General features: G+C 40.4%; 1 protein-coding gene across 1 annotated transcript in view; it reads left to right on the forward strand.

Annotated features, from left to right (window-relative positions):
- Positions 1-714: 714 nt before the first annotated feature.
- Positions 715-19,372, forward strand: part of STAB2 (stabilin 2) — an 81,203-nt gene continuing 62,545 nt past the window's right edge. The window contains exons 1-9 of the mRNA XM_018918733.3: positions 715-1,048; positions 3,217-3,350; positions 4,275-4,390; positions 8,952-9,037; positions 9,830-9,899; positions 11,668-11,763; positions 12,498-12,623; positions 14,077-14,273; positions 15,013-15,146. Coding sequence (XP_018774278.3) covers positions 965-1,048; positions 3,217-3,350; positions 4,275-4,390; positions 8,952-9,037; positions 9,830-9,899; positions 11,668-11,763; positions 12,498-12,623; positions 14,077-14,273; positions 15,013-15,146 — 1,043 coding nt within the window. The 5' untranslated portion in view covers positions 715-964. The remainder of the gene's footprint in view (positions 1,049-3,216; positions 3,351-4,274; positions 4,391-8,951; positions 9,038-9,829; positions 9,900-11,667; positions 11,764-12,497; positions 12,624-14,076; positions 14,274-15,012; positions 15,147-19,372) is intronic.

The raw sequence follows: 19,372 nt of genomic DNA on the forward strand, positions 1-19,372 counted from the left end.
AACCACACAGATTTAAAGATAGGGTGGTATGAAGCACAGCTTTGTATTAAGGCACCCTTAAGGAGCACCTTCTAATGACAGAAAAAAATTCTAAGTAAAGCTAAAAAAGTGGAGGGAGCCACATTACTGTGTATTTGACACATGAGAGAACCTGTACAAGACTGACCAGAGCAGTGGCAAAGAGCAGCACTAGAAATGAACTGAAAAACTCTGAGAAGAAAGAAAAAGCCTTGCTTTTGGCAAATCAAAATGGCAAAATCAAAATACTTTTGGCAAATCTGAATATTCATCTCTCCCAACCATACTCAAGTAATAGAGCTGAGTCAATTTTCCTCTGCTTAGCTCCAGAAAATCAGTCAAAATTCTTTAACAAAAATAGCAGAAAGGGAGAAAAATATGTCCCTTTTTATCTAGCTAACCAAATCTGGAAGAGGTTCTTCTGGCCTTCTGAGATAAAATTATTTCTCCCAGAACCACATTGGGGCGACCTACCCTTGTGTTATTAGGGCTGATAAGCCAACTTCCAGAGATCCTTTGCTCTCCCTTAGATCAGTTAAATAACTGGAATAATGAGAAGCCCAGTAGCTATTCCAGCCCCCTATCCATGCTCACCTAAAATCATCTGTCACAACAGTTCAGTGTCCTTGGGTTTGTACTATCAGCAGCTCCAGGGAGAGGAATAAATGATGGAAGCCCTGTCAGGATATCCTGTCATTCAGTGAGGGAGGCTTTATTCAGCTTTCCAGTGAAAGCTTTCAGCAAATTCCCTGCATTTTGGAATCTCTCCTGCCTAGGCAAGCTCTGCATGCCTTATCCTTCACTCATTTACCTTGGGGAAGACAAGAGCCCTGTTAAAAGTATTTGCCTGAGAATGCAGAAAAAACAGCACTTCTAACAATCATTTCATATCAAAATTTGAGTTTTCATGCTTGGACGGCTCTGAAAGAAAAAAGTCCAATTCACAATGGAAAAAACTCCAAGGTTTTTGTTCTTTTTTGCTTTTTTGGTTACAATGAAACAAAGTTTGACATCACAAGTCCAAGATGAGGTAAGAAGCAGCTTTTTACATAATGGATTATAATTTGTCTGTTTTATTCTGTGTTATAGAGAGAAGAGTTATCAGATGCTGTATCTTATGGCAGAAAAACCCACTTTAACAGACAATGAATTATAACCTGAGAGCTCTGTAATTCAGTCCTCTGAAATAACAGAAATGCATCTGTTTATTCTGTATGAGAATCTGGCTCAAATGATATAGCACGAGTACACTGAAAAAGTCTAAAACTGGCATGTGTGTTAAAAGACTATAAATGATGCATTTATCAAAATAAATTGATTGGGATTTCTGGTCAGTCAGAAGATGAAAGAAGAAACTTTTCTATAGCAAAAACTATCTGTTCCTACTAACTAAAAGGAGGAAAAGCTATTTTAGACAGGTAAGGGATAAAAATCAAAGGAATTGAGCTCTGTAAAGCAACAACACAAAGTTATAAACATAATTAAAGGGTTTGTAGACCTTTGGGGAAGTGGGGTATTTGTCACGTACAAATACTGTGAATCTGTGGAATTTCACAAGATCTGTTTTTACCACCCTTGTAGAGAAGCAGAACAGATTTAGAAGGGGAAACAAAAAGAGAGAGGAATTGGAAGGGGGAAAAGGATGACACTCAGGTGTTTTGTTGCTATTGTTGTTGGCTGGTTGCAGTTTTTAAATGGAAACATACATTGAAATGTACAAAAAGTACTGGGAAATATGTTTTTCTTAAAAAAAAGAAAAAACTAAAAGAAGAGTCACTAAAAAGTCTACTTTCTTCCATTTTCTCTAAAAAAAAAAAAAAGGAAAATGAGGAATTGGGAGAAAGTAGAAATAATATTCCAAAACAAACAGTATTTTACCGCTGGTGATAGAGAAAGGACATAAGTTATTTTTATTTAAATTTTTCCTTTTCAAAACACTCAATTTTACTGCTCCAAAAATGAAAATTTGTGGAGTTCCTTTTTGACAAAAACCAAATTTCTTTTCTAGCTGTATTCACATTATATCCACATCAGGGAAAAGTCACATTTTTACTTCAAAAGACACCTGAAAAGCACCTACACAACAAAAGGGTTTCACTACCCAAATATTTCAATGTTACCCAGACCAGATTTCAACAGTGCACTCATGAAAACTAAAATTTGACAACTAAATAGATGCTGCAATGTGCTTGTATGGGGGAGGTGGCAATCACAGAGAGTGGCTCAGAGGTTATGGAGCTAAATCTCCTCATCAGTGTCTGTGAGACATCCTCACACACTTTGCTGCTGAAATGCCCAGCTCTCAAGCTGAGAAACTGCTGAGTGAGGGCTGCACCCAGGATCACCATGGGGCTTGTAGAATTCCTGCCCAAGGTGCCAGGGTACCCACCCAGACTTGCTGTGAGGTTCTGCAGAGGCTGCAGCATCCCACGAGTGCCCAGAAGGTCCAGCACTCTCTGGGCTGCACAGGGTTAAGTTGCTGGTTTTTGAAAACCATACTCTGAATTAGGTCATTTCTCACCATTTGTGAATGGGGAGCTTCTACAAACACCAATAAGAAAGAAGATAAAGCCAACATTAGACGCAGCTCAGCAATGACTTACTGCTTTACAATAGACACGTAAAAACAGGTTAAAAAAACCAAAAAAAAAAACCAACCAAAAATGGGCTGCTCTTTTCTGAGTGCTGTGGTGGGGCCAGGCCCAAAACCTCCAGCAGACTGGAATGCAAAGCAAGATGCCATTCTTTGACACCAATCTGAAAATACCAGCCATAGCCCTTTAGATGAGTATGGTGGTGCTGATTTAGTTTTGCTTCCTCCGCACCTTGTTTAATTTTGCCTTTGAGTGGGGAAGGCACTTGCCAGCAGCTTTGGAACTAACACTCTGTAGGCTGAGGCTGTCTCTGTAACTTGGCTTTTAAGTCTGACAAACTTAGCATTTGTTGATAAAGCACTGTTAGGAAAAATATTACACTTAGTAGGGTCTATCCTGCAGTGGTTGGACAGATTTTGTGCAGACAAAGCTCCTGCACAGCACTGATACGTGGTCTATATCCTAGTTTAGCTCCAAAACAAGGAGCTCCTGCTGAACAGAAGAGAGCTGTGAGTGAGCACAAAGCTGAGTTAAAGTTGTCATTTTTGAGCAATGTCACTTGGGGTAGTGTTTTTCCTTGTTAATTATTCTGCTCCTGTTGCAGGTGAAGAAGCAATGTGATCAAAAACTGCTCATTAGAATGAAAACCAAATGTGTGCCTTGCCCTTTAAACCTTGACACCCAGTGCCCTGCTGGGTACACCAAAATTACCAATGGGACTGGGACACCAGACTGCAGGTACCTCCTCTGTCAGAGCTTTTCTCATTAATATTGTTTTCTAATATTATTTAATATTCATTGTTTCTAATATTTCACTATTAGAAATACTGATATTATATTTATAGTAGTTTTCTAATATTAATTATTAAGAATATTGTGTCTAATAGTAATTATAAAATATTAATACACATAAAAAATTCTCTAGTCTATGCAATTTTCTTATAGAACATTTAGCATTGTCTTCACCAACTCCAGAACTCAAGCTGCATTCAGGGTGTTTAATGCTTGAAGATAAACAGCAAGTGATATAAGAAGAAAATAAGCATTGCTATTGATGATCTAACAGATTTTCTCTTGAATAGAATCATAGTCTCTTCTATATTTATTCTGCATACTTGATATGAATGATACAAAAATATATTATAAATGTATATACTATATTTCAGTGTTAATCTTATATATCATATAAATAAAGTATTTTTCACACTTCTAGATCAGGGAGTTGTAGGGGTAAAGGGCAAGAAGAGAGATCTCAAAACCAATTTGACATCTTGCCGTTCCAACTGGGGGGTAAAAAAAAAGCAGTATTTTAGAAAAAATATAACTACTTAAAAGAAAATGTCACTATTTTGATTTTACTTAGAATTTGAAGAACCTTGATATTAAACAATTTTTAAAATACTGTTTCAAATCAAAAATTAGAGAAATGTGCTGTATTTAGTCTGGGATGGGAAGATAAATACACTCCTCAAAAGAAACAGCTCCAAGGATCTTTTTAGAACTTGACATTCAATGCATGTTTTAATGAATAAGAAAAAAAAAAGTAGATCAATGCAACCAAGCTGAAATTTTTCTTGTCTGCCACTGAAAGGAGAAGAACTTAAGAATTTCATTTTCCCCCACAGGAGGCTTTTAAAGCAGCTGTAACTTTTTTCCCCACAGGTATTACCTGGAAATGAAAACACACACACTTTCTTTCCCGGGCTGTCGGCACCGTTGTGTGAAGGAATTTGAACAACCTGAGTGCTGCCAGGGACACTGGGGCCCAGACTGCATGGGTGAGTTGTTTTGGGGTTTTAGTTTCATGTAGAATTTGAACAGAAATAAAGCAGCAACTTTTCTTCTTTTCACAGACTATTGCTGTGAAAAGTTTGTTCCTCCAATCTTGTTAAAGTAGAAATAAATAGCAGTTTTCAGCTAAAATTCAGAGGATATGAAAAATAGATATTTAAGTTTTCATTTACAAAGCAAAATTCATAGAAAAATGTGAAGAGCCTCAGAAAACCTCCTAGATTTTGAGATTTTCAAAACAAATCATTGCAGTCAATGCCTGCAAAATTATTTCATTCAGGAGGACCACCAAAATGGATTTGAAAAATTAAGATTTTCAAACCACAAATTAAATGTTTCATTTTAGGTCAAAACCACCTTCATCTGCATCTGAAATTTTTCTAAATCTCTTTAATTCTTGATTTTGTGATGCAGAGAGGATCTTTTCTTGTAGCTCAACTAGAAACCATTTCTTTAACTGCCTGTGAATGCTGAAGGTTTTTACTGAAGGAAGGGAATCAGGAGTGCCTCCCCTCCTGCTGCCCCTTTTTTCAGGAAAAGCTTGTCAGCATCTCCACAAATGCATCAAGTCTCAGGCTACCAAGATGGGCATCCAGACCTGCAGAGGAAGTTTCCCTGCCCAGCCAGTGTTTCCTCCTTTAGTTAATGGCTTCATGGTCTGTTTCTGTCTGTGAAGTTCCTTGTCCACAAAAAAGATTTTTTTAAAAAATTATAATTTTAGCCCAAGGTATTATTTAAACACCAGTGATTTATCTACTAAAGGCAAATAGTAGATAAATGGATAAGTCACACCAGTGATTTATCACTAGAGGAAAGCAGTCAGACTGCAGCTCACTGCAAGTGCAAGAGAAAAGCCAGGCAAAGAGCTGAGTGTGCAGTGTGTGGTCATGCCTTCTGAAGAGAGTCACCTGTGGGGTGGTTTAACTTCCCCACCTCCAAATGCAGCCCAAGAGCTCATCCTGCCATGATCAGGGTGCTCTGGGCAGCCAAACAAGGGGCATCAGTCTGTCTGGAGAGGGGCAGAGCCCCCTGCCCCAGAGTCAGAGCCCTGCCTGCACCACTGTGTCAAGGAGGCTGCCAAGGCAAGGAAAACCCTCTCTTCCTTTGGACAAACTTCTGACCCCAAAAAGCAAAGAATCAAGGTCTCAGCATTGTTTCTTCTTTCGTTTGGAGGGGGGAAAAAGTTATCTCTACATTATCACAACCTCTGTAATAGAATATGGCCCATGTTGAAATATTTGGAGGAAAGACGGTCCTTCCTGAGGCTGGGCAAAAATCCCTGACTAGGGGTTTGCTTTACATTTATCATCTGATGGCAAGGACAAAATTAGGTCTTAAATAGCACTCTGACTTCCTTAAATGATAGCACGTGCTGAAACACACAGTGTGAATGAAAGATCTTTTGTCCCATCCCCATGCAGCACACCAAGCCATCCAGCTGCACACCAATCCCCCTGCAAAAAGTCCTAAAGTCAAAAAGAGAAAAGCACAGGATCAGAAAAGGTCCAGGGGGAAAGAGCACAGCCTTCCAACACTACCAGGATCAGCCAGCCACAGGTACTACAGCTGGTGGAGCTCGGGTGCAGCAGGAGCTGCTCCCTACCCCAGCACAGGGTCCCATTCTGGGCAAATATTTCCATGGCTCCTAAGAAAAGCCTGGGTACCAACTGAAAGGTGCATGACCAACTGAGCAGAAAGGGCTGTAAGAATAAAGGGTGGGGGGGAAATGTTCAAAGAAAAAAAAGGCCAAGAGGAAAGATAATAAATTTAATGCTATCAAATTATAGGGTTCAAAATACTTCTTTTCAAGTACTACTCACGGCTTCAGCCTCACAGGGAGTCAGGTGAAGAGAAGTACTTTAAGAGGCTCTATTTGATAATACTTGGAAAGTGCTGAATTTAAGTTCATGAAGGGGAACAAATGCTGATAGATTTAGGTTCTTTTGGCCTAGATTCAAAGATTTGGCCTTCACACTGACAGCTGTTAAGAGATAAGCAAGAGCATCTCTTTCTTACTGCTTTTCAAAAAGCATCCTCAATAAAAGAAAAGGTCTGGCTGTCCCCAGGGTGGCAGCAGGGGACTGTGCCAGCCCTGCTCCAGTGTCCCAGCACTGCCTCCTGTGGCCCTGGGGGTTGCAGGAAGCCCTTTATCTGCCTGGCCAAACTTGTTCAGCAATCTGGTAATTTACCTCACTGCTGACAAAGCTGTCCCTTGGTGCTGGTATCAAAACAAGAGACAAGATGCAGTGAAGACAAGGAGTGTAATGAATGCCAAGGGCAAAAATAAAACCTGCTTTGTCAACAATTTTAAAGTAACTTTTTTTGGAATGGTAGGAATTATACCATGAACTCTGAGTTTTCTCTATCCTTGCACATTCAATAAAAGCATCAATGCAAATATATTTTTTCTATTCTGTACAACTGCCATGAATCTTTAAGATTTAGTTGTCATACAGTAGCCAGAAAAAAACATTCACTAAAAGCCACTTTAAAGATTAAAGGATGTTTATTTATTACTTTCCCTCATTTGTAGTTATCTAACCTAAATTCTTAAAACATCTCATTATTTCAGCATGTATAAGATAAACAGCACTTAAATTTTCATCTTTAAATTTATTGGTTTTTCAAAAGGAGCTTAGGCAGATGCAGTAGACCTGAGGCTACATTAAGGAATAAATTAAGAGATATTAACAACTGATATAAAGCCCAAGCTTTCAGTGGAATTAAGTGTACACACATGCACATCTACTTATTTGTTCATCACTCTGTCCAAATCAAATTCATTCTTACTAAAACTTCCACATTACCTAAATACTCTAAATCAGGATTAACTTCGGCAGGGGGAGCATGAATCCAGTGCTGCCCATCCCCACCCACACAGAACAAACTCTGAGACTCTTTATAAGTAATAAATCCACTAGCAAGGTACAGCAGAGTACCTGGGATGCCAGTAAGAGTTTGATACATTTAGATACCACCTGCAACAAAATTATGGTACTTAATGGGAATTCTAAATACGGGAAGGAAAGGCTTATGGAAGAGAGTTAATACATCATTTCCAAGGAGGGGCAGGACAACTGTGAAAAATAAGGGTATCCCTAGAGGAGAGAAAAAATGACAGAATGATCTGACTAAAAACCACTGTAATACACATTTCCTGTAGGCAATCTTTCAGTAGAGATTTCAATCTTGAAACCTTTCAGACAAAACATTTAGACTATTTTTATTATAAATATGGTTATTTTTTCCTATCTCATCCTGCTGGCTGGGGATTTTGTTCAGACTGTCTCACCATCTGTACTGCTGCCTGTAACCATTGTTTAAGCACCAGAGGTACTGAAGAGCACAACACACCTTTGGCACACAAGTTTGATTAGTGACTGCAGCCCCTTGGAAAGGATTTGCTTGTGAGATATCTAGTTATTTCAGTTTCCAAGATCGTTTGAATCAATTTTCACAGTCTTACAAAGGTAGCAGGGAAAAGGAAAAATTCCCATGTAAAGCAAATGCAATTTTGGTGGAGGGAAATAAAAAGCTTATTAAACCCTAACTTAGCATCAAATAAAATCCTGAGAGCAAATTATCAATCCATCAGGGTTACATCAACACACGGGAGTGTTCAGGCAAGCTCCACTGGTCCCAAAAAAGCCAACAGCTTAGGGTGTGGCAGACAGAGGTGGATCAGCAGGAAAAAAGCCATATGGTACTTTAGAATAAGAGAATTATTTTTTGTTCAAACTTTTGACCACAGTTGTGAGGGTTCCAGTCATTGGTTTCTCTGGGTCTGGATTTAAGGCACTTCAGACAGTAATTAATGTTTGGACTCAGGTATTTATTATTTCTTATCAGTAAAACAGTCTCACTACTGTGAGTTCAACAGCAAGGCACAAAATGGCCAACAGTCTCTTGTTACAAGGTCTTTTAAGACTAAACTATCTAATTAAGAACTGACACCTAGATTATTTTCCCTTACAACCCAATAACTGATCCCAAAGAGCCCCCAATGCAGGCATTTCTGCCCAATTACAAAATGCCACCCAAACCCATGGAGAAGAAGGAATAAAAAGCATGAAGAAGAAACCCAGGACAGCACCCTGTGCCCTTCATCTTGCTTCCATCCACAACACACTAAAAATCCCAACACCTAAATGTCTCACCAAGTGACACACCTACACTGCTCTCTATAATCTATTTCACACTTTTGTGGATTCCAGTCTATCTTGAAGTCTAGGAAACTTTCTCCATGAATGAGGGTCAAAGTCAGTGCTCCCCTGGGGGTCAGGGCACCCCAGAGCAGACAGAGAAATATTCCCAGTGCCCTGGGCTTCCACACACAGTCACTAGCCTAAGTTCCCAGACAGGAGAGGGTGGTGTTCTCTGCTGATGCTAAAATTCCAGCAAGGAGAGTCAGGCAGCTGCAAAACAGCAGCTGTCCCCAGAGTCCCTGTCTGGCCCAAACCCCAGATGTGCCAAGGTGGCCACCTGTGTGCAAGGGGAGCACAAGGGTCAGAGCAAAGTGACTGATGGCTCTGACATTGTCACTTCCAGCATGTCCAGGGGGAGCTGCATCACCTTGCAGCGGGAGAGGACTCTGCTCACAGGGCATAGCTGGGAATGGAACATGCACTTGTCAGGTAAGTCGTCTCTTTTAAAAGAAAAACAAATCAACAATAGCATGTAAGCTGTCCTAAGGAGCAATGTATGTTCTACTCTATAAATACATTAAAGGGAAATATCCCAGAAATAGCAGTGCTGATCAGCTTAGATTCATTTTTTTTCTTGGATTGCATTAATCTTTACACTATTATTTCTCCAGACTTAAGCATGTTCAGGTGGAATTATTAAGAAGTTCTTTCACCTTGCCTCCCTGAAACAGGTGTTTTGAGTTCCTCTGGTTTTTAAATTGTGCTCTGTTCCTGATTTTTAAATTTTAAATTTTAAACTTGTGACTTTTCTGCCCTAAAGAGAAAGAACTTGTACATGGGATGGTACTCTCCATACATTGCTCCTTTGCTGAGAGTGCAAGGTGTAGTGCTAAACCTCAGGCAAAAAGATTTTTAATAAAAAATTCAAATTAATCTTTTTTACCTCCCCCTCTACTGGTTCTTCCTTAGTTTACATCAAAAATACTCTTCTGGGGACATATGAAATAGAGACAGAGGTAGAAGCAGCCAGAAAATACAACCCAACAATTGTAAGCCTGATTTGGACATTAGGCTTGATTATTGTACTTCATTGTTACCTTGATATTTAGAACATCTGATTTGAAGATCTAAAGGTTACTTTTTAAAAAGATATGGGATTGAAACTGTCATGTTATTTTCTTTTGGCAGTAAAAATGCTGTTTTCAGCCTGCTAAGCATATATCTGTCTGTATAGAGAGAGATGAAAAAATTAAGTTCTGATTTCCATTGTGTAATTCACAGAAAGGATTTGGTGGGACAGCCTGTGAAAAATGTGCTGAAGACAATTTATTTGGCCCTGACTGTACATCAGGTAAATTTGAACTTGCTTTATTTGATTAGGGAGAAGAAGGGAGTGAAAGCTGTATTCAGACTCTAAGAAATCACAGTGAAATGGGTGGAGGGCCCAAAGAGTTCTCAGTAAGAGCTGCTCTCTGCCTCAGAGAACACAATGGAGAATGGAAAGAGAGCTCTTTGCTCCATTTTGTTCCAGGGAGAGCCACAGTTCTGTCAAAAGTGTGATAAAGGATGTGTTTACTTTAGTTGTGGGGTTTGGGTGGTTGAAGATGTATGGCTAATCAGTGAAATCAATCAGAAGTGAAAGTCTGAAGGAGCAATTAAAGTCATGTACACTTTCTAAAATGTTTATGTATCACAAGTATATTTATGCATATAAAATTTTCCACTTTTGCCTGCTTCTTAATGATCTCTGCTATTTTACCTTTCTGACCCTTGCTGAAAATCACACTGAAAGACCAGAAAACTGCCAGAAAAAAAAACAACTTAAAATCGTCTTATTCTTAAGTGGTAATCATTGCTTACCTCAAAGTAAAACTCCTTTTCTTCCCTCAAGACCTACATCAAGTTAGTTTTGAGGAGTCTCAAATGGTCTCAATTTAAATAACCTGTGTCAGCCTTTCCACACTGATCCTACACCACTGCTGGCTCAAAGGCTCTTTTTCTACCAGCTGTCCACTGGATGCCAGTGTTGATACATAGAAATGTAACTGAGCCAGCATTTTCATGAAAATAGGGTACTTGAATGCATTTAACATCAGAAATGCAATTATTTTCCAAAAAGTTACTGGAGGATTCAATTACATATTAATTTAGGCAGTATTTTACACTTCAGCTGTCAGATATTTGAGCTCCTCCAAGTGTTCTAAAATTAATAAAACATAAACAATGTTCATTTGTGGCTGCTTTTCAGTAATATCTTAGACATTCCTGGTTTTTATATTATGACTATTAACATAGGTAAGAAGTTGTTAATTAATTAGTGCAGGTGATTTGCATGAACACAAGCTTTGTTTTTAAGGGGACGAGGATATGCTACATCACTGCAGCTTAAACACGAAGCCAGCAATTCAATTCTGTACCTCTTTTGGACTTTTCCAAGTGTAACTCTAAATGTCCTTTTTAAAAAGCATCACTGCCATAATTCAAACAGTTATAACTATAAAGCTTTTTCAGAATACTTAAGGCTTCAAAAATTATTTTTTAAGGGTCTCTTAGTTGCCTGGACTGTGAATGCATCATCTTGTGTGCATATTGTCACTGGGCTTATAACCAGAATATAACCAGAAATGAGAGACTGTAGGAAGAGAGAAATCTGAGACTTCTAATTATGCTTTTGACTAAATAAATCCTGTTTAGGGAGGAGAAAAAAAAGGTCTTAAATCTCATCTCTTCTTGAGGTTCGTGAGAGATACAGAGTTGAAGCAAAACCAAGCAATAGGTGAACTGATACTAAAGAGGTCTATGTTACACATTATATCCAATTTTGGCTTCAGATTTTTTGTCAAATTTTGCAAGTTTTATGACATTAGCAACAAGTCAGTTTGGTGTGTACACTGTGTGTTCTGCAGATTTTCAGACTTGGGGCTGTTAACAGCCTCCAAAAATTCGCGTGCTATGACGTGCTCAACTGCAAGTACTGATCAACTCACCTAAAAATTCAGGCCCTCAGGTCAGAGCTTGGCTTGGCCAAAGCTGCTGCCTAGGACACACCTTGCCATGAGTAAGGGTGGCTTTCCCAGCACCATCCTTGTTCAGCAAAGCAAATCTATTTCTCCCTGTAGTTTGTGGCTGCGTTCACGGCGTGTGCAACAGCGGGATTGCAGGGGATGGAAGCTGCACTTGCTTGTCTGGATACAAAGGGATCCACTGTGACCAGGGTAAGTAGCATTTTCCACAGGAGAGGTGTTCAACAGCTGTGATACAGGTGGAATTGGTGAGGATGAAGTGGTCTCAGGTTAGCCATGCAAGAGCAACCAAACATAAGCTGAACCTTATCAGTTTCTCTGGGTCTGGATTGAAGGAATTTGAGATGGGAGTTTCACGTTCGGACTCAGCTATTTATCATTTCTTATCAGTAAAGCAGCCTCACTATCATGAGTTCAGCAGCAAGGCACAAAATGGCCAACAATCTCTTGCTACAAGGTCTTTTAAGACTAAACTATCCAACTAAGAACTAACACCTAGATTATTTTCCCTTTCAACCCAATAACTGATCCCAAAAACCTGCAATGCAGACTTTTCTGCCCAATTACCAAATGCCACCCAAACCCAAGAAGAAGAAGGAAGAAGAAGCATGAAGAAGAAACCCAGGATGACACCCTGTGCCCTCCATCTTGCTTCCATCCACAGCATACTAAAAATCCCAACACCTAAATGTCTCACCAAGTGACACACCTACACTGCTCTCTATAACCTATTTCACACTTTTGTGGATTCCAGTCTATCTTGAAGTCTAGGAAACTTTCTCCATGAATGAGGGTCAAAGTCAGTGCTCCCCTGAGGGTCAGGGTACCCCAGAGCAGAGAAATATTCCTGGTGCCCTGGGCTTCCACAGAACCCCAAAGCCTGAGAGCGTGCAGACACAGCTTAACCTGTCCCCTGTGTCCCTCAGCCGTGGCCGAGTGCGAGGCGCTGCGGTGCCCTGCCCACTCCAGGTGTGCTGCCTCAGGGGAGGATGGAAGACAGCTGCAGTGCAGGTGCCTGCCCGGCTTCCACGGGGACAGTGCCAGATGTGAACGTGAGTAATTCCCATGTCTGCCCCAGTTCTTTAAATACACCACCATTAGTGTTACAGCTCAGATGTGGAATGTGCTTTTGAGCCACATCTCACCATCTAATTTTTCTTTTGCGTTCGTATCCCAGAGCACAAACTAGATTCCTTCAGGAACAAACAAAATCCTAAAATGTGCTTCAGGAACCCATCCATCCAATTGCTAACAAGTTACAGTCCATGCAGACTAAATACATACAGTCCAATCAGACTAAACCTAGTCAACTCCCTTGAAACACATAAGGTGGGTACTGGGTCACCAGTGCTTACATATCCCTCTGCTTGGTAGAGTTCAGCCTCAAAGCTTACTTCCATAACGACAGCAACCAAGGGCTTATATTTATTCAGCATCCATCATGTGACAGCTCAGCTCCATCAGCAAGCACAAAGTCTACAGGCAAGTAAAGTTCATTTTAACTTTCCTGTTTTTCATGAAACAAAGCTGATATCATCTCAGCTACAGGTAAACTCTACCTTAAACGTGTCTTTATAGACTCAACTTGCCATTCAATGCCCAAATTAACTGCTTAAGAGTCCAAATTTTCTTTTCCCTACTCACTTTGTCTTATGGTACCAGTTCTTCTTCTTAGACTAATTGCAACAAAGAATATTGTTTAATCTGATGCTGGAAGCACAGTTTAGAAGAGGTTGGCTCAGATCAGTCTCAGCTGAGGGGAAACCAAGGGAGAAAAGAGGCGAAAACAGTGGAAGCACCACTTAGGTGTCTCCAGGGCATGCCATCTTCTAGATACAGCATTTGCTTAACCATAACCAAACATGGACACAAAGGTGTGAGAAGATGCTCTCCAAACACTGCTTGATCTTAAAAAAGAGCAAGCAATGCTATTGCCTCAAAAAAAAAAAAAGAAAAAAAAATGTTCATGGAAATAACTAGTGAGCTTCTAGTGCCATCCTGAAAGCAGAAGAGTGTGGAAGACTAAAGTACTTGCTGGACAGTTTTCCACACAGCTGATCCAATGACATTATATTGTTTAACTACCGGAAAGAAAACAGTGAAGGCCTATTGTGCTGAGAAATATTTTCCAACTGATCTAACATGTGCTTGAAGCTTGCACAGACCTCGTACCTCCCACCTGACCTTCTCTAGTTGAAATCCACCAGAGAACAAGGAAATAGTTGTTATATTTTAATGAGCACATTTCATGCTTTAATCTGTTTATAACTCCATTTGCCAAGCTAAGAGATCATTTCTGCTCAAAAGCAAACAGTTGGTTGCTATGTTAGCATAAACACATTCTTCCCTTCCATCTCCACACGGCCACAATACTTCAGACTTGGCTGGTATGACAAGTTTAGTCTGCCCAGGCTTTGTTTGCAATGGAGGTGCTCTGGTAAATCCTTGTCTTCAATTTTAGAGCTGTGGGCAACAATTCATTTACTGCACTCCTTCTCTCACAAGCTATCAACCCGTGCTCCGACAAGGTCTGCGATCCTAACGCCGACTGCGCTTACCTCGGGCCAAACCAGCACAAATGCACCTGTGGAGAAGGTTACACAGGGGATGGTCAAATCTGCCTGCCCATAGACCCCTGCCAGGCAGCACATGGGGGCTGCCCTGCAAACTCCAGCATCTGCATCTACGATAGTCCAGGAAAGGTCAGTGTAACTGCCCAAGAACAAATAATGCTTCCTCTCCAAAAAGAGGCCACGGGGGTATGGAAACACCTCCCAAGGAAATCAAATGCTATTCCTAGCTTTACCATAAGCCCTGCTGTTGAATAGGAGGGAGTCCTTTTAGCTCCTCTCTGAAAATAGGAATGGCAATAGAATTGTTTCTTATGGGACTATTTTGGCTCTGATTTGCCTCCCCGAAATGGAGGCAACTGAAATAAATCTCCCAGTTAAATTTTTTTCTCTCTGACACAGAGGACTTGTAGAACCAGCTGGGTCCTTATACTGGTACCACACAATCATCTCTAAATTTGGTTTATTTAGGAAAGAAGCAATCTGAGTCTTTGAAAACAATTAGTGAACAGCACTTTTCAAAGACTACATATTTTTCATGGTGTTGGGAGCTGGCTCCAATTTCTGTGTGTAGAACTCGAACCATCAAAAAAGCAAGGCTTCAAAAGGCCTGGTTTGCTTGGACACCCTGAAGAGCCAAAGAAGGACTTGATTATTCAGGTTCTTTTGCAGTTCATGGTCATGTCTCAGTGAAGTGCACATGGCTAAAACACAGGCTAGTGTGTACAAATATGAGTTTTATATTTGTGTCAGAACTCACCAGGTGATTAACTAAGACACTGTGTTCAAGCCCTAGTTTCAGAAATTATGCTGAAATCCACAATTTGTGCACAGCTGATTTTCTCTCCCCTCTCACATCCTTCTGATTTAGTCTCACTGTGAATGCAAGGAGCATTACACCAACTTTGTACCTGGGAAAGGCTGCAGCATGATGGATAGCTGTGAAACAAACAACACCTGCCACAAAAAAGCCAAATGCTTAACAGTTGCACCAGGACAGATTACGTGAGTATTTTTGAAGTTTTCCCCACAGTTTCTCCTTCCTTCCCTAGTAAAAAGGCTGCTAAAACAAATCCTGTAGATTGACACCTCCTGAAGTTATCTTTAATGGCTTCTTTATCAAGGACAAATCACAAGATTTAATGGGGTAGGGTCATTAACACAGTGATAGATTTCAGCAGGCTATTTGCTAATACCTTTTAAGTTTTATTTTTCAAGCTCTCAGAGGTCATTTCTACACTAGTAAATAAAAGAGGCCAAAACCTCTTTTCCTCAGGGCAAGCAGCATTGTCTGTCTCACAGCTAAAGTCTCATCCAAAACAGAGTAACTCTCTTGGCAGCAGTCCCTGGCACACGCTCTCCCTTCAGCTGTGCCTGGGCACTGCCAGGGAAAGTGTTCCTTGGTGTGGGCCAGAAGCACGCCAGGCAGCATGCTGAAAATTAATCAGTATTAATTATGGGATAGCACTGGAGCCCTGCCTCTTCTGAGCATACTAATTCAGACACAACCAGGGGATCTGCCTCCCAAGATGTGAAGGCAACACCAACTCCAGAAGATTCCTTAAAACCTCAAGTCAAGCAAGTTGGAGACTGCAAAACCTCTGGCAGACTTGGCTTTTCATGTACAGAAATATGCTGCATGGATGTTAGGAAAAAGGCACAGATGGCACTAAACTCTACAAAGCTCTCTTAAAAACCAAAATTTGATTTATGTGTTTCTATAGCCCAGTGATAGCAGGCACTGGGTTAAAGAGCTGTGCCTGCAATAGCAGTTTTTGGGAGCTGAGAGCTTGAATATGAAGGACAATACAGGTCTTTTATTGTAAGTTAGGAAAAAATTATCATCTAGATCCATGGACAGAAAGCATTCACTCAGGAGAGTATTCTCATTGCCAGTCCTTGTGTCATCATGCAGCTTTCCCTGGCAGGGTAACACCAGTGTCACTTCTTCATCAGCTAAAGTGCATTTCAAATTTATCTAGAATATCTCCCCTGGCTCTCTTCTACAGCATAGTGTGCTACTCAAACTGCTCACTACAGACTCATGCAACACTTGGTATAGAGTACTACCATACTGCCCAACAGCAGCTGAAATTCTGAAATAAAGTTCCAAATCAGGAGATTTTTTTCTCTAATTAGTTGCTGTTTCACCATTGTAAAACAATTGTTGAGAGATGAGAAAGTTTTGAGAATCTTAGAATGAGAAAATTAAAATTTATTATTGGGGATGGAAAAGAACAATAAAATTCTCTGCACATCATTCATTTAAAGATATTTAATGGCAAAAAAGTACAGAAGAATAGAGTGGGATTGAAATAGGACTTGAGCTAAGAAAAGTCCTTTTATGAAAGAGGAACTTTAAAAAGAAAAGTATTAATTTGTAAACGTGGGCACGAAAAATAGGTTCTGATAAATGACAGACTATTTTGGCTGCATCTCAGACTATAAATGTATTTTAGGAGGGCTTTTTTGGTTGTTTTTGTTTGTTTTCTAAAACACAGAGCTATAACAGAGGCCACAAAATTGCATTGTCTCCGTTCTATTTTTGTTTTGGGTTTTTTTTTGAGGATACAGCTGTGCTATTAGCTTTCCTCACATAGACTGTTCTACTTCCTCCAGAACCAAATATATTTGTACAGGAATAAATCTCTCACACAGGCAAAGATGTAAAAAACCCAGACATTTGATTTGTGAATATCACACAGCAACCTCCCCAAAAATCACAATTGCCTTTGTCTTATGTTGCCATGTAGATTTTTCCTGAATGAGTGCTGACACTTTCTCAGGTGTAGCTGCAGCACAGTAATCATGTTCAGCCTTGTCCAGGAGTTATGAAGCTCCAACCAGTGCAGAATTACACTGCATATTAGATCCTAACCTCTCTGGTTTCCAAGGAGAGCTGCCCTACTGTCAGTTAAACTCCTTTATTTTCTCTTAATGCCACTCTTATTTTTCCTCTATGTCTTTAATGTAGAAATTAGTATTTTCATAAACCAAAACTCTATTACAGAGGGTTTTGGTAAAATGGAGACAGAAAGCTGAGCTTTCCCCTTCCAGAGAAATAGAGGGTTTTTTCCCTGAATAAGCTGAAGTGGTGACAGTGCCCATCTTTTCCAGTCATGCTGGTCTTCCCCATGTCCAGCCACAGAAAGTCAATTCCTCCATCAGGAGGAGGGAGGAAGCACACAGGTTGAGGGGTTTAATCCCATGTAATAGGTGCAAATCTTTAATTGCTCAATGCTTTCCTTTGGCACACAAATCCAAACTATGTCACTTGGATGCCCACTCAGTCACGAGCAATACTGTCCTCAGGAGAGGTTTCAAACCATGCAGGCTTTTCTGCAGTTCACTGTGCCCCCAGAAATGATTGCCAAAAAAGTTATTATGTTTAAACACCTACTTCTTTATGAACATTGGATGAAAAAGAGAGGAGAGCTTTATTTTGAAACCTGGATCTGATTTGTGCCATATTTCAAGAGGAGCTCCTTTTTTCTACTTTGCTATTTCTCAGCTCATTTGAAGCCTCAGTTTTCTTCTCTGTTCAGAAGTGGAAGGGAGCTACCTACAGCAATTCAGCAATTTTTGCCCCACCAGAAAAAATGGATCTGCTCCCAAGGAGCAGCTGCTCCTCTCTCCCAGCTGTAAACCCTTCATCCAGGCTCCACAGTCATGCTCTCTCTGCTCAAGAGATCCCCTTAGAAAGAAGTGGATTCACACTCAGAATAGCATCCTAAAAATTTAGGTTGCTTTCAGATTGCCATTTTTACCCAGGATCAGAGTCAAAGCTTGAGACTTTTGGCCAAAATCTCAACACTCCTCTGAGCCTCTATGCAGCTCTGCAGGGACTTGTGGGGACTTTCCAATAGCATTGCTCCCATTAGAGAAACAGCTGCAGCAGAGACCATAGATGGGAAAAAGGAGAGGGTCTGGCATCAGGCTGGTACTGCTGTGGGGTGTTGGTGGCAGGGGTGTGTTTTTAACAATCAGCACATGCAAATGAGTAATTATAGAAAAGGCATCTTTTGCTGACATTATGTTCCTTCCCCAGCAATGCCATTAGGAAAAAAATATCCAGAGAGATGAACCATTGGGGTTAGGGCTTATATAAATGTTGAACATGCTGCAGACTTAATTGGGAAGGATACTATTAATCCAGTGTCTGTCTGTCCATCTCATGGGCTCTGTGACCTGAGTCTGCTTTAGACACCCAGAGTACTGGGTCAGGCAGAGCCCACTGGCACCCCCACAGGCTGGAGTCCCCAGGAGACAGACAGGGTGTCTGTCTGTCTTACAAATGAGATGCTACTTCCAGAAGAGAGACAGCAACACATACATCTAAAAAAGCACAAGTTTTTGTGCTGCAGCAAAAAAAAAAAAAAAAAAAAAAAGTATTAATGCTCAAAATGGTGGCATTATGTAAAGGGCAGAGTAACAAACCACCAATTTGCTTTGTTGAAAAGAAAAAAACCTTTTTCTACAAAACCAATGCAGCTCTTCCAAGGACTGATGAGCTGCTATCTTATAGTGGATACTTTTGCCCCTGACAAGGGGGAGAGAATGATGCATCCATCTTATCAGAAGGCTAATTAATTACTTTATTATACTATATTACATTACATCTAAACTGAATCTGCCAAGCACTCAACTCTGCACACAACAGCACTGAATCTCATGACTGTCAGCCCACAGTCCCAACACACACACACACACTTAGCCCTGACAGGCCAAGGAAACAAAACACCATCACTTTGGGTAAACAATCTCCATATTGCATTCTCCTTTTGCACAAACACTGGCACAGTAAATGAGATAAGAATTGTTTTTCCTTTCTCTGAGGTTCAGAGAATATGAATCTCAGAATAATTCTTAAGAAGAATTGTGTCTTGTTTTTGCCTTTGAAGAGAAACGTGGCTACACTATCACCTCCCTTAACTACCATTAAACCTGCCAAATCCCATGTCCTGAGTGAGCTCTTTACAAAACAGACTCCCTACTGCAAGAGTCACACTGACACATTTATGCTGTCCTCTCTCCTCACCCACAAACAGGGTAGGTGTTCTCATCTTATTACAAAGGTTCCATACCTTCTTGGTGATTTCTCATGGGCAGCTCCTCGCAGCACTGACTCCTTCTTCACAGCACAGCCAACAAACTCCAGCTCTCTCCTCACCCAGCTAACCCACTTTTATAGCATTCATCCTCACTGGACACAGCTGTGGCTTGTTAAGGGC

Source organism: Serinus canaria, chromosome 1A (genome assembly GCF_022539315.1).
Source record: "Serinus canaria isolate serCan28SL12 chromosome 1A, serCan2020, whole genome shotgun sequence".
NCBI classification, from domain to species: domain Eukaryota; kingdom Metazoa; phylum Chordata; class Aves; order Passeriformes; family Fringillidae; genus Serinus; species Serinus canaria.